This window comes from Salvelinus alpinus, chromosome 14, assembly GCF_045679555.1.
Source record: "Salvelinus alpinus chromosome 14, SLU_Salpinus.1, whole genome shotgun sequence".
Lineage (NCBI taxonomy): Eukaryota > Metazoa > Chordata > Actinopteri > Salmoniformes > Salmonidae > Salvelinus > Salvelinus alpinus.
Genome location: NC_092099.1, coordinates 20,712,501 through 20,728,410, shown reverse-complemented (window position 1 = coordinate 20,728,410; position 15,910 = coordinate 20,712,501). Strand labels below are relative to the sequence as shown.

Genomic DNA, 15,910 nt, shown 5'->3' with positions numbered 1-15,910 from the left:
ATTCAATGTACAGGCTACAATGTGTGAATCTCATGCGTGGTAATAACTACAGTACATGTGTATGTAGGACTTGCATCCTTGGCACAATAAAGTTATTATATTCTACCTATCCATAGGCATCATTAATGCCATTCAGACTTGAAGTTGATACAACAACTATGGTAGCTGAGGTTCTTAGATTGGTATGAATATTAGTTCAGAACCTAACGTTTTAGATTGGCTACATACTGTAGCTAGCTACACATCCATAGGCATACAGTTATTTTTATCCTCCACTACACAATAAGCAAGTAAATAGTCAGCTAGCTATGTCACTTCAGCTGCATTGCAAGCTTACACAATTGTACATTCAATTTGCAGTAAATGCTTTAGCTAGCTAGATTCTTTGCCTGCACTGTTTCACAAGACGACAGCCTGGATTGCTGGTTTTCTCAGGAGTCCCGCAAACATTAACTTCTCTAGAATAGGGGGCAGAGTTTTCACTTTTGTAAAAATAGCGTGCCCAATTTCAACTTCCTTCTACTCATCCCCAGAATATAAGATATGCATATTATTAGTAGATTTGGATAGAAAACACACTGAAGTTTCTAAAACTGTTTGAATCATATCTGTAAGTATAACAGAACTTATGTAGCAGGCAAAACCCGGAGGACTAACCATCATTTTTTTTTTTTTTAAGTCACTGTCTGTTCAATGAGATTTCATTGGGAAGCCAGATTTCTAATTCCTCTGTTCTCAGTTCCTACTGCTTCCACTGGATGTCACCAGTCTTAGGAAATAGGTTGAGGTTATTCATTTGTGCAATGAAGAAGAAGGCCATCAGGAAGTAGAGTAGCGTCATGTGTACTGTTTGAGAGTTGCGCAAGACTAAAGAAAGTAGCGTTAGTTTGTTTATCTCCTGTATTGAAAACAGATAGACCCGTCTTCAATTTGATCGATTATTAACGTTTACAAATACCTTAAGTTGTACTACAAAAGTACTTTGAAATGTTTTGGCAAAGTTTAGAGGTAATTTTTGAGATATTTTGTAGTGACTTTGCGCAAATTGGAAGCTGTTTTTTTCTGGATCAACCGCGCCAAATAAATGGACAATTTGGATATATATGGACGGAATTAATCGAACAAAAGGACCATTTGTGATGTTTATGGGACATATTGGAGTGCCAACAAAAGAATCTCATCAAAGGTAATGCATGTTTTATATTTTATATCTGCGTTTTGAGTTGCGCCTGCAGGGTTGAAATATGCTACTCTCTCTTTGTTGACATTGTGCTATCATCAGATAATAGCATCTTATGCTTTCGCCAAAAAGCCTTTTTGAAATCTGACAAGTTGGCTGGATTCACAACGAGTGTAGCTTTAATTTGGTATCTTACATGTGTGATTTAATGAAAGTTTGATTTTATATAATTTTTTTAATTTGGCGCTCTACATTTCCCTGGCTATTGGCCAAGTGGGACGCTACCGTCCCGCTATCCCAGAGAGGTTTTAAACAACATGAATTACAAATTCATTCTCCTAACACTAGCTAGCTGGCTAATGTTAGCTAGTCAGATAACTTGCTAAATAGCGAATTTTGTAAATTAACTTTATGACAAAAAAATATGCACAAACGTTTGTCTCTAAATTAACTAACATATTCCTCTCAATTGTACATTTTTTGCTTGACTCGTTATGACGTTATAACAACTTACATCTGGTTCCACCGTAATGTTTTGTCAGCCATCTTTGTTGAAGAACGCCAAAAGGCAAGGGTGGCTCGCGTCAAAATTCGTCATTGGAGCCACTCGATATGATTGGTCATATAAAAACCTTGGGACCGAAATGCATAATGAGTGCTCTAACTCCCCCTTGTGATGGTCTGGAGCAATGAATCCATGACCCTGGGTACCTCTAAGTCCTGCAGTGCAAGCTCGCAACTTTTAAAGGAGGAACCACTGTACACACACATACGCACAACCCTAGAACATGAAAAACAAGTTTATCACCATGCGCCCACCCCTGACCATACGGTGTGAGGAACCAGTGAAACACAACTCTTCCACACCACCCCCTGATTACTGAAAACTTACAGGGTAACGGAGGTGTTCCTAGACCTTTGACTGGCCGTGCTGTAAGCCACCATCACCGTCTTGCTGATCCGCCCATGCTTGTGGAGCGTCACCAAGAGATTGTTCCGGAACTTCTGCCTGATGAAGGTATACAGCACAGGGTTGACAGCGCAGTGCATGAACGCCATCACCTCGGTGACATACAGTACCACACTCACCCTGTTCCGGAACTCACATGTCTCCTCGTCCAACTTGTCCACCGGCATGCTGATGTTGCGCGGCAGCCAGCATGCCACGAATGCCAGCACGACGGCCAGGATGACGCGCATGGCCTTGTGCTTCTGGCCGCCGTTCCGCACGCCACGGAACAGCGTCGCTGCAGTGCAGCTGTAGCAGACGACCATGGCCAACAGTGGCAGGAAGAAGCCCAGCACGTGGCGAATCACCCGCACACCCACCTGCCACCGGTCGCTGCACGCCGCGGACAGGTTCTCAAACTGTTGTTCTGCCCCTGAACAAGGCAGTTAACCCACTATTCCTAGGTCATCATTGTAAATAAGAATTTGTTCTTAACTGCCCTGCCTAGTTAAATAAAGGTTCAAATAAAAAAACAGATGGTCTGTTAATTGAGATCCTCTGGTTGGACAGCCTCCCGTTGGGAGCGCCACTGTCAACGAGAGAAGCCGCGCCCCCAGCCACACGTCTCCGCACACCAACCCCACCAGGTTAATATAGCTCGCCATCTTGTAGCAGGAAATGAGAATGTACAAATAGAAGTATTGTACATAGCCGCATGCTGTTTCACTTGCTAACAGTTGCAACATGTAATACTAGTAATACTACTACTGTTAGGCCTATATGTATTTTATATGGCTCTGTCTGTTTGTGTGACCTGGTGTTGTCATTTATGTCAACGTTGTCTGTAAATGTTTATTATAAATGTTGATTTGCTCAAGACCTGAATAATTGAACTCACATGTTGTATTGGACTGGGCTTCTTACTTAAGTCAAAAACCTCAAAACATGACCAAAGATTCAAAACAATGATAAGAAGTTATTGTTTCTGGCACGAGAACTGTCTCAAGAGGAGGAACTGGCAACCAATTCAACTTGTATTGTACAACAACTTCTCATCTGACATATGTCACAACACATCTTACTCTGTTCACAGACCCTACACATCATATTCTGTTCACTGACCCCAAACTCTGTGAACCTGGTTGATTTAAAAAACAGTTTATTGTCTGTCTACAGTTTTATCTACAGGGAGAACTCATTGCTGAATATGTGCTATGCTAAGGAGATTCTTATCTGACCACTGAAACTGAAATATTTGGTAATGATATGGCAAGATGTGTTTGTGTAACAGAGTAAGTCCCACTCAGCACCCCTCCCCTTTCCTCACTTTTAGAAAAACATGTTCATGTTTATAGTCATGAATAACTCCAGTTCAATCATTACAGGCTTAACTGAATGACAACAGAGACAGAATTCAATGTGACATTTTATTCAATAGTTAGGAGTAGGCCTCGTCTCTCAAGAATCCTCCTCAGAGCCAGATGCTGATGACAAGTTGCCCTATGCTGGGAGCTCTGTCAGAGTGACCATCGGGTTCTTGGTCACCTCCCTGACCAAAGCCCTTCACCCACAATTGCTCAATTTGGCCGGACGGCCAGCTCTAATAAGAGTCTTGGTGGTTCCAAACTTCTTCCTTTTAAGGATGATGGAGGCCACTGTGTTCTTGGGGACCTTCAATGCTGCAGAAATGTGTTGATACCCTTCCCCAGATCTGTGCCTCACCACAATCCTGTCTCAGAACTCTACGGACAATTACTTCGACCTCATGGCTTCGTTTTTTGCTCTGACATGCACTGTCAACAGTGGGACCTTATATAGACATAGAGGGGTCAGACATTTTCATGAGAAGACCAATTTTTCGGGATATCTCCTGGTCTAACAAACACCGCTGTAGCTTTGCCACCTTCCACCGCAGATACGGAAGGCAGATATACACTATATATACAAAAGTATGTGGACACCCCTTCAAATGAGTGGATTTAGCTATTTCAGGCACACCCGTTGCTGAAAGGTGGATAAAATCAAGCACACATTCATACAATCTCCATAGACAAACATTGGCAGTAGAATGGCCTTACTTAAAGCTAAATGACTTTCAATGTCACCTTTCCAATAAGTCAGTTCTTCAAATTTCTGCCCTGCTAGAGTTGCCCCAGTCAACTGTAAGTGCTGTTATTGTGAAGTGGAAATGTCCAGGAGTAACAACGGCTCAGCCGTGTGGTAGGCCACACAAGCTCACAGAGTGGGACAGTCGAGTGCTGAAGCGAGTAGCATGTAAAAATCATATGTCCTTGGTTGCAACACTCACTACCGAGTTCCAAACTGCCTCTGGAAGCAACGTTGGCCCAGGAACTGTTCGTCAGCAGCTTCATAAAATGGGTTTCCATGGCCGAGCAGCCGCACACAAGCCTAAGATCACCATGCGCAATGCCAAGCGTTGGCTGGAGTGGTGTAAAGCTTGAATTACGATTCACCATCTGGCAGTCCGACGAACGAATCTGGAGCTGTGTTGGAATACTCATACTAACCGCACTAACCGTACTATTTGTGACGTAATTGAGTATGTAGTGTGCTTATTGGTCAAAGTATGGATATAGTTAGTATGCCAAAAGTTCCCAGATGTTGTACTAAATTCACCAAAATACGAAGTATACAAGCAGTGGGCACTATTTCCGTGCTTTTAGGGCCCATAATGCAATTCTTCATAAAATGGGTGTGATTTGAAGAAAATGGCGTTAAATATGCAGGCGAAGTGGATAAAAATGCATTGCTTTAACTAATTATGGCAAATGTTTAGAAAATGTTGAGCAATGTAATAAAGTAATGACTTTTCAAATAAGTTGCGTTACACGTTATGTTGGCTGACAATTTGTTAGCTACGCTATCCTTACGAACAGCATAGCATTACAGTAAGTTAGTTAGTTACCATCCTAACGTTAGTTGACTCCTAATATATCAAACTTGCCAGGCAGTATATTAACTATACGCTAACTAACTAACTACCCAACATTTATTGATTTGATTATTCACGTCATTCTTAGCTACGTGGTATAGTCGTTGTGAGTTCTCAATGAACATTGTTAATTCTGGCTATCTACTCCAATTGCAGAGCACTCTCGTGTGCCAGAGCGCAGAATAACTGATGGATTTATGAATGCTCAACACCCGTTGAATATGTCCGGTGTCAGAAAAAACAAGCATCATTAAATTGTTGCCAGGAGCACAGTTACAGTCACCAACGCTGTGGATACCATGAAAACAGCCTAACCAGCTCTGCTAGGGCAAGTAAAATGGTCAGAGTGAAGTGTTCTCTCATTTGTGTCTGGAAGTAGATAGCAAGTTAGCCAGTTAGCTTGGGTGCTTGACTGCTGTTTTGAGGTCAGAATGCTTGGATCAACCCTACTCCTCGGCCAGAGCATTCAGTGTGCGCTCTGAACGCTCCAAGAGCGAATTTACAAATTAACAATCTGACAATGCTCTGGATTTACCAATGCCCAGAGCGCATTTTGGCACTCCAGATTGAATTTATGAACACACCCGAAATTGTACAATTTCTAGCTAGTCATTTGTATTGCTAACAAGCTAGCAAGAGGTTGCATAGCAACAGCATCAACTTCTGGTAGCCAGGAAAAGCTCAAGTACGCTCAACTGAAACAATACCCATTCGTTTACAGTATACTAAAATGAACTAATAGTATATAGTATGTAGTATACACTCCTCTTAAGGATCCGCCCCTTTTTTTCCATTTTCGCCTAAAATGACATACCCAAATCTAACTGCCTGTAGCTCAGGACCTGAAGCAAGGATACACAATTTCTTGATACCATTTGAAAGGAAACACTTTGGAGTTTGTGGAAATGAATGTAGGAGAATATAACACATTAGATCTGGTAAAATATAATACCTAGAAAAACCACCATGCGTTTTTTTGTATCATCATCTTTGAAATGCAAGAGAAAGGCCATAATGTATTATTCCAGCCCAGGCACAATTTAGATTTTGGCCACTAGATGGCAGCAGTGTATGTGCAAAGTTTTAGACTTATCCAATGAAACATTGTATTCTGTTCAAATGTTGTATCAAGACTGCCCAAATGTGCCTAATTAGTTTATTAACACATTTTCCTAAATTTTCCTCCTCAAACAATAGCATGGTGTTTTTTCACTGTAATAGCTACTGTAAATTGGACAGTGCAGTTAGATTAACAAGAATTTAAGCTTTCTGCCAATATCAGATATGTCTATGTCCTGGGAAATGTTCTTGCTACTTACAATCTCATGCCAATCGCATTAGCCTGCGTTAGCTCAACCGTACGGCGGGGCCCCCACTGATCCTGTAGAGGTATGTAGTATGCATTATGTTAGAATGTGTGTTTGAACACAGCTAGGGTTTAGCGGATGCCAGAAAAATGCTACCTGCCCGAATGCATAGTGCCAACTGTAAAGTTTGGTGAAGGAGGAATTATGGTCTGCAAATTCTCCAAAATTACATTGGAGGCGGCTTATGGAAGAGAAATGAACATTAAATTATCTGGCAACAGCTCTGGTGGACATTACTGCAGTCAGTATGCCAATTGTACGTTCCTTTAAATCTTGAGACACCTGTGGCATTGTGTTGTGTGACAGAACTGCACATTGTAGAGTGGCCTTTTATTGTCCCCAGCACAAATCAAATTGAATTTGTCACATGTGCCGAATACAACACCTTACCGTGAAATGCTTACTTACAAGCCCTTAACCAACAATACAGTTCAAGAAATAGAGTTGATAAAATATTTACTAAATAAACTAAAGTTTAAAAAATGTAATCAATCAAAAAGCAACACAATAAATGTACATAACAATAACAAGGCTATATACAGGGTGCCGCTACCAAGTCAATGTGCGGGGGTACAGGATAGTCCAGGTCATTTGTAAAGTGACTATGCATAGATAATAAACAGTGAGTGGCAGCAGTGTAAAAACAAGATAGTCCGGGTGGCCATTTGATTAGTTGTTCAGTAGTCTTATGGCTTGGGGGTACAAGCTGTTAAGGAGGTTTTTGGTCCTAGACTTGGCGCTCCGGTACAGCTTTCCATGTGGTAGCAGAGAGAACAGTCTATGACTTGGGTGACTGGAGTCTTTGACAATTTTTTGGGCCTTCTCTGACACCGCCTAGTATATACTGTAGGTCCTGGATGTCAGAAAGCCCTGCTTTTTCGGCCCTCCTTTACCTATAGTCCACGATCAGCTCCTTTGTCTTGCTCATATTGAGAGAGGTACACCTGTGATACAGTATGCACCTGTGTAATGATCACGCTGTTTAATCAGCTTCTTGATATACCACACCTGTCAGGTGGATGGATTATCTTGGCAAATGAGAAATGCTCACTAACGGGGATGAAAACAAATTTGTGCCCAAATTTGAGAGAAATATGTTTTTTTGTGCATATCAAAACATTTCTGGGATATTTTATTTCAGAGCATGAAACATGGGATTAACACTTTACATGTTGCATTTATATTTTTGCTCTGTATATTTTTGGGAGACCAAATTGCTGTCGCGCAGATGGTGGAGTACACATTGGGAGAGGTGGGAACAGCCAGAGTTACCAGAAGCGGTATGGTATTGGTTTATTGTGTATCAGAAGAACAAAAGGAATGTGCATTGTGGCTCTGAAAATTATGGGAGTATGAAGTGGAAAGCTTTGACTTTCTGAGCAGGACACAGATAAAATGTGTCTTCCCTGGTGTCTCGGTGGAAATTGAGGCTCAACGTCTTAATTAAACACTGCATACCAGGAGTAGAGGAGGCATGTTGCTTGAACTGTATGACGGATGGAAGGAGGAAGGCTGTGCTATTGCTATTTGATGAACAGTTTCTCCATACACATGTACATTTGGGGTATATGAGATACGCGGTGAGTTTTTGTGAACAGACCATTGCAATGTTGGCCAAGTGGCAAGTGTGTGCAGACTGAGTATACTGTAGGGAAAGGGGGATCCCTAGTCAGTTGTACAACTGAATGTATTCAACTGAAATGTGTCTTCCGCATTTAACCCAAAACCCTTTGAATCAGAAAGGTGCGGGGGGGCTGCCTTCATCGACATCCACGGGGAACAGTGGGTTAGCTGCCTTGCTTAGGGGCAGAACGACATATTTTTACCTTGTCAGCTCGGGGATTCAAACCAGCAACCTTCCTATTACTGGCCCAACGATCTAACCACTAGGATACCTACCTGTATATGTTGTTGAAGAGTCAGTGGATACACGGTCCTGCAGTTCAAATCAAATTATATTGGTCACGTACACATATTTAGAAGATGTTATTACGGATGTAATGAAATGCTTGTGTTCCAGTTGTGCCCTGTAAGGGTAAATGAGGTTGAAATAGCAAGAATCAGGGCTGCCCAGCAGGTCTTTTACAATATGTGGAGGCAGTGCAAATGTTTGAAAGAGTTAGTGGAAATGAGTAAGAAATGGCAATGGATGCCCTGCAGCCTACAGAAAATGTTATTAACCAGTTAAGGAATTTTAAAAAAACAACTAAGGTACATTTTGTTGCGTTTTTGCTCGGGTGATAGACAGTACATGCCAAACAAACAAGAAATCGATGAAACTGGATATAATTGCGAATGCAGTTTAAAGGTTTTTGGATCTCCAGGGCTTCATAGCCAAAACATTGCAGGGAACACTGTTTGAAGAAGTATGGGTAGCTGCAGCCCAATGTGGTGACAGTAGTAAAGGCAAGTGGGTGTATGGAAAGCGAATCGGCTAATTGGGCAGCTTTGTTGCCCACTCAAGACCTGTTTTACGTGGCTGATTGGGCTGCACCACGAGTCGATAAGCCGGCGACCAGTGCACCCGTTTCCACTAGACAGCATAGACACAAGTCAAAGCATAGACACAAGTCAAAGCATAGACACAAGTCAAAGCATAGACACAAGTCAAAGCATAGACACAAGGTAAAGCATAGACACAAGTCAAAGTGCCTGCCAACTTGAGATGCATTCTACTGGGTATCACAGTTGTCTTTCCAGCCTGGCTGTAGCTAACGTGGCAATTTTTTTCCCCTTCCATTATTTTATTTCACGTAGGATAGCAGCCTATACAACAAATAACGGCCTCACACTCTAGTACAGTAGGTGGCTGTGTATGCACTTTGAAGTTGGTTGCGATTCACCAATACAAATTTTAAGGAGAAGAAAATCCATACGTGAGTGATTGCCGTGAAAGAAACAAAGGCTGCGGTTCAAACTCATAAAAGACACACCCTCGTCCACTTACCCTCGCCTAATGCCCTTGTGGGAATCCCCGTCACCATCTTGGAATGCGGTCCAAACGATTAGCCAAGCAAGGGAAGTTTGCAACGTAAGCCCCTCAGCCCTCATTGCGAGTGTACAATTATGTTCACTCCGGGGCCTGAAACTCCCCATAATTCAATTCGCGACGATTGTACATCCGCTAAGAAAAGTCCACCAAAACTTAAAAGCAACATCAATGGAGAAGTCAACATACAAGTGTAAGTAAAAACAAATGTAAAAAGGTTAAAAAAATTATGCTACTAATGCAGATGATGGCACAAATACGTCTTGTAAAAGTAATGATGTTTTTGTTTGGTAAGCTTTTGGAAATTGTAGAAATAAAAAATGTTCCTTCTTCACAAGTTCCAGCTAGGCAGGCTAACGTTATTTAGCTATTTACTTTGCTATTAATGATTATATAGTTCATGTAAGTAGACATGCACTCATAATTGACTGTAGCGCATATAAAGCACCCACAAGCTACCGGTGGCTGAAAACACAATCATAGCGGGATGAACTTGACGAATTTCCAGGCAAGGACGGTCCACATAAAAATTATTCCTTCCTCCCTCCCTTGCCCCTTTTACTGCAAGTGTATATTCGTCAGACGTCATCAGAAGTGTCCTCTTAATTTGAGGGCTGAGGGGATAGGGTGTGTCTTTTAAGTGTTTGGACTGCAGCCAAAGTGTTAAACCAAGCGGGCTTGGTGACTAATTTGTTAAATTATAGTTTGTTAACTAGCTTATCATTATTATACAATTTTGTCAAGAAAGGTTGATGTTTTGTTTGTTTTTGTTTTGGAGCATGAAATCCGGTGGAGGTGGTTGAGCAACACTGAGCTGTGATTGGAGCAGAGATGGATGGAAAGGTAGGGGGGTTAGGACTTGAGGAGGACAGGATGGAGTGGAAATATGTGGAGTTAGAAAAGTGAGAGTAAAGCTTAAGAAGAAGCTCTCTTGTTGGAGGAGAGTAGTGATGAGGAAGGTTCGGTTCGCAGTGTTGTACTGAGAGAAGTGGAGCTCAAGATATTGGAGAAATTTAAGGACGAGGGTGGAGTCACGGCGGTGAATGAGATCGCATTGACTAGGGATTTGGACAGTAAAGTAGGAGAGGTTGTGTCTGCTAAAATTCTTCATGATGGAAGTTTGGTGATGGTGTGTATCAATGCTTAACAGTATGAGAAAGCACTCAAACTCAAGCAGGTATGTAAACATATGGTTGATAGTAGCATGCCGGATCAAACTGGATGGCAGTGGCTGAAGGGAGTTATTACAGGAGTTCCAGAAATTGATAACATGAAATAAATAAAAGACTACTTGAAGGGGCAAAGTGTCTTCAGATGACACGAGATAGGAAGAAGGTGGATAGCCTGTCAGTGCTACTAAACTTTGAGGATCTGGTATAGCCAGAAAAAGTTAAGCTTGGGTATAGGAGTTACTATGTGCAAGCTTATGTTCCGAAACCATTGCGTTGCTATAACTGTCAAAGGTCTGAAAAGGCAAAAGGACATTTGCGAAGTGTGGGGGAGAACATGCATATTGTGGAGACGGGGTCCAGTTAAAGTGCTGTAACTGTGGGGGTGTCCATAGTGTGGCATATGGGTGGTTGTGCAGTGATGAAAAGACAGGTGGAAGTGCAGCAAGTGAGGAGTGAGCGTAAAATCTCATATGCAGAAGCAGTTAATGTAACTCACACAGAAACACCCGGGGCACCTAGAAGAGCAGGTACTCCAGGGCAGATCGGGATGCCGGTTGGGGGCGTGATGTAGGGAACAGAATGGGGGAGAACACAAGACTGGTAGTAGACATGAGGAAGGTTGTTACATTTGTGACGGCAGCAATCAATTGCTCAGAAAAACGACAATCTAGTACTAAGAAGATACAGATCATAGTGGAGCAAGCAGTGAATTGTCTTGGGATCACAGGACTGATATGGGAAAATGTACAGGATGACCTCAATAAGATTGAGAATCAGTCCTGTCAGAAATAATGTATTGATTCATAATGGTGTTAATCCTTCAATGGAATGCGAGAAGTTTGATGGCTAATGGGAAAGCGTTCAAACAGTTTCTTGAGGAGTTACCAGACAAACCTAATGTAATATGTCTCCAGTAGACATGGCTTAAACCTACTCTAGATGTGGTTATACAAAGTTATGTTGCAGTCCATAGCGATACAGTGGCAGGGGGAGGGTGTGCTATCTTTATAAAGCAGGGGATCTCATATAGGAGTGTGGGAGACGGTGTTGAGCACGAGTATGTAGTGGTAGAGATGTGGTTGGGGGAATATGGTAATAGTGAAGTTTTACAACCTGTGTAAGACACTAGAGTTGATGGCCCTTGGGAATGTACAGTAGAAGATCAAGATAGGAGATGTGTAATGTGTTGTGGGGATTTTAATGCTCATAGTACGCTCTGGGAAGGGTTACAGACTGATGTAAATGGACAAGTGTTGGAGGAACTACTTGATGAAAAAGGGCTTGTGAATCTTAATGAAGATTAAGAACCAGGATTGGCCCAGTAACTGGGGGAACCAGGATTGGCCCAGTAACTGGAAATTAATGAATCTGCTCTGGATCTTACAATGATCACAAGTTCAAGGGCAGACAGATGTAGTTGGGAGGTTTTGGAGGAATCTACATGGGGTAGTGATCACTATACTATCATGTGTACTGTAGGATTGAGGGTGCAAGATTCAGTAAGAAATGGATTGAGGAGATTGATATTTGGGAAAGCAGAATGGGGTCAGTTTCAGGAGTTGAGTGTATGTGATCCAACTGTTAAACTGAGTGTTTCATAAAAATGTACACACATAATGTCTGAGGGACATAAACTGCACTCTGTTCGTGGAACGACCCATAGACCATTACAGCAGATTGATCCAATTGTGCAATTGAGGCAGGAAGTGAGAGGATGCAGTGGTCATTGAGGAATGAGGATGCAAGTAAACAAGGAGAAAAGATGGCAACATTTCAATGGAACACAGTTAGAGTCATGTTGGTGTGCTTTTGCAATACAGATCGCGGTCATAAATGGAGTCATTTTGCTCACATAACCACTTCTGTTTTGATAGATAAGACATTCATTATCAGATCATCACTTGACAAAGATCACAATTTTCCTGCTCATCTCAACTTGTTTTTTAGACATTGACAAAGTTCAGAACACCCTTATTTGAGCTGGTGGATCCTAATATAAGTTAAAATATGTTTTTAAATGTGTGCATCTTATTTATGAGTACAATAGCATTTTCTCTATTGTTGCAAGGGGAACACAAATACATCACACGTCTGTTGACAAATAAAAGTTGGAAGATGAAGATTTAATACACATTAGGCCTTGACATGTATGTTGCTTATACTTAGCAAGCATTGAAGCAACAATGCAACAATGCGGCAGGGTAGCCTAGTGGACTAGTAACCGAAAGGTTGCAAGATCAAATCCCTGAGCTGACCAGGTAAAAATCTGTCGTTCTGCCCCTGAACAAGGCAGTTAACCCACTGTCATTGGAAATAACAATTTGTTCTTATTAACTGACTTGCCTAGTTAAATAAAGGTAAAAATGAGAAAAAAACATTGGATTGGACCTAGGAAGTGAGAGATGCAGTGGTCATTGAGGAATGAGGATGCAAGTAAACAGAGCAAAAATATGGCAACATTTCAATGGAACACATTTAGAGTCATGTTGGTGTGCTTTTGCAATACAGATTGAGTCATTTCGCTCACGTAACTATTTCCCTCTGTTTCGGTAGATAAGACTTTCATTATCAGATCATCACTTGACAAATATCACAATGTTCCGGCTCTTCTCAAATAGTTATTTGTGGCATTGACAAAGAAAAGGTTGCAAGATGAAGATTTAATACACATTAGGCCTTGACATGTATGTTGTTTATACTTAGCAAGCATTGAAGCATCACATGAAAAACATTGGATTGGACCTATACAATAGAATCATCCATGCCCCCACCCTCTACCCCAGACCCCCCCCCCCCCCCCCCACACACACACACACACACACACACACACACACACACACACACACACACACACACACACCACAACATGAAGAAAAAGTTTCTCGCCATGCCCGCACCCCTGACCATACTGTGTGAGAAACCAGTAAAACTCACCCCTTCCACACCACCCCCTGATTACTGAAACCTTACAGGGTAACAGAGGTGTTCCTAGACCTTTGACTGGCCGTGCTGTTGACTGAGCCACTGCGGTACGCCACCATCAACCTCTTGCTGATCAGCCCATGCTTGTGGAGCACCACCAAGAGCTGGTTCCGGAACTTCTGCCCGATGAAGGCATATAGCACGGGGTTGACGGCGCAGTGCAGGAACGCCATCACCTCAGTCACATACAGCGCCACGCTCACCTTGTTCTGGAACTCACACGTCTCCTCGCCCAGCGAGCCGCTCCGCATCAGCGTGTCTACCAGCACGCTGATGTTGCGCGGCAGCCAGCATGCCACGAACGCCAGCACCACGGCCAGGATGACGCGCATGGCCTTGTGCTTCTGGCCGCCGTTGCGCACGCCACGGAACAGCGTCGCTGCAGTGCAGCTGTAGCAGACGACCATGACCGACAGTGGCAGGAAGAAGCCCAGCAGATGGCGAATCACCCGCACACCCACCCGCCACCGGTCGCTGCTCGCCGCAGTCAGGTTCTCAAAGCAGATGATCTGGCCTTCAAGATCCTCGGGTTGGATAGCCTCCCGTTGGAGTGCCACGGGCAACGAAAGTAGCCCCGCCCCCAGCCACACGGCTCCGCACACCAACCCCACCAGGTGGCGCCGCTGGGCCAGTGCCTGCGTGGCCTTCACGATAGCCAGGTAGCGGTCCACACTAATGCACGCTAACAGGAAAACCCCACAATAAAAGGCAGCATCCTGGAGGCCAGACAGGAACTTGCAGAGGAAGGTACCGAAAATCCAGTGGGAGTAGACATAGACGGCCCAGAAGGGGAGGGTCGAGGAGAAGAGGAGGTCAGCCATTGCTAGGTGCATCAGATAGACGTCTGTGGTGGTCCGGCCCCTGGCCATGCAGCATACCACGTAGATGACTACACTGTTACCCAGCACACTGAGGATGAACACAGCGATGTAGGTGATCATTAGACCAACACTGCTCAAGCCCAAGATAGAGACGTTACAAGGGACCCCCAGCTCGTCTATGGGAGGATAAGTGAAGTTGAGGAATTCAACGAAGAGAGAAAGGTCAACATCCATTTCTGGCATTTCCATGGGCTGCATGAAAAGAAAAAAAAAGTATATTGTAAACCCCACCAAAAATCCCTGTGTATTACATTTTGTGTTTAGCTATGTAGTTAGTGTTGCGTGTCTTTTTAGAATGACTAATTGTGCAATGAACTAGAGCTGGCCGATTTTGGACATCCATAACGCGATAAATTGCCTGAATTAATGCAATATGGATAAATAGAACAATACATTTATAGCATTAATGTGCACCACAGTTTTTTTAATCATTTAACTACCACTACTAGTTTGATGGTTGTAGCCATCAATTGTCCCATTAACAATCACCCTTATTAGCAAACTTATTTCATTTGAATTGTCCCAGCTCTACAATGTACTTGTTGTGTTATATGTTCAACTTACATACATTTGGCATAACCACAGGTGAAAAATATTATTTAATTGGAATGAAATTCAGGTTGAAATGAAATTAGTCTGACCCAGTTCAATAACTAATAAAGTAAAATCCTTACCTGGCTATACCTGTCCTCTTGACAGCTCAGAAAAGCAGCAGAAAACACTATCAGCAAGCAGAAGAGTGTCTGTCTCAGCGTCTCAGCACTTTTTTCTCTGAAACTAAAGCCTTTTCCTGTCTGTTACTCTCACACTAGACTTGAGTTCCTATTGTGTATACCTCAACGAACAGTTTGAGATCAACAGATCAACGCTTACTACACCAGAATAACTGCTTTGCTTCAGGAAAAGTGAGTGGCCATCGAACAGCAGTGCAATGTCATTCTGTAGGCTACATCACCCAATGCCATGACACATGGGAAGTAGACAGATCCACATAAGGTTTAGGCAAGCTACAGAGCTTATGATAGTGTGCCAAGGAGGTTGAGTAAAGAACTTCAGGTTGAGTAAGGGATGGCCTTTTCCAGTTTTTTCCATCATTCTGTCCCTTTCAATTTCAATCACTCAATGATCATTTCGATGCAGATTTCAGAATGCAGTGTCTATAATACGGTCACCTCATTGGTGATTAAATCTAAAAAAAAGTTACACAAGGTCATATAAAACTTGTAATATAAGAGCTGACATTACTCCTCACTTTACATGTGTAACAGTACTCTTCTTGCGTTGTGTACAATCAATCATCGACACGAACTTGTAGCACCAGTCATGGAGATTTATTCTGACAGAAACAGCACAAAATTGCACGTCATGCAATGCACGGCTCACCATCCAACTCTGCACTCACGCACGTTGGTTTGGTGCTTGTTCACTGGGCAATGT

The 15,910-nt window shown here is 42.6% G+C and overlaps 1 protein-coding gene and 1 pseudogene across 1 annotated transcript; both read right to left on the bottom strand.

Moving 5' to 3' along the window:
• Positions 1-2,068: 2,068 nt before the first annotated feature.
• Positions 2,069-2,794, bottom strand: LOC139538224 (C-X-C chemokine receptor type 2-like; annotated as a pseudogene).
• Positions 2,795-13,433: 10,639 nt separating this feature from the next.
• LOC139538590 (C-X-C chemokine receptor type 1-like) lies at positions 13,434-15,407 on the bottom strand. Its single transcript, XM_071340783.1, has 2 exons — positions 15,148-15,407; positions 13,434-14,665 (listed from the first exon to the last, which is right to left on the bottom strand). Exon 2 carries the CDS (start codon positions 14,660-14,662, stop codon positions 13,577-13,579), a length of 1,086 nt encoding a protein of 361 aa, XP_071196884.1. The 5' UTR covers positions 14,663-14,665; positions 15,148-15,407; the 3' UTR covers positions 13,434-13,576.
• Between the last annotated feature and the right edge of the window lie 503 nt (positions 15,408-15,910).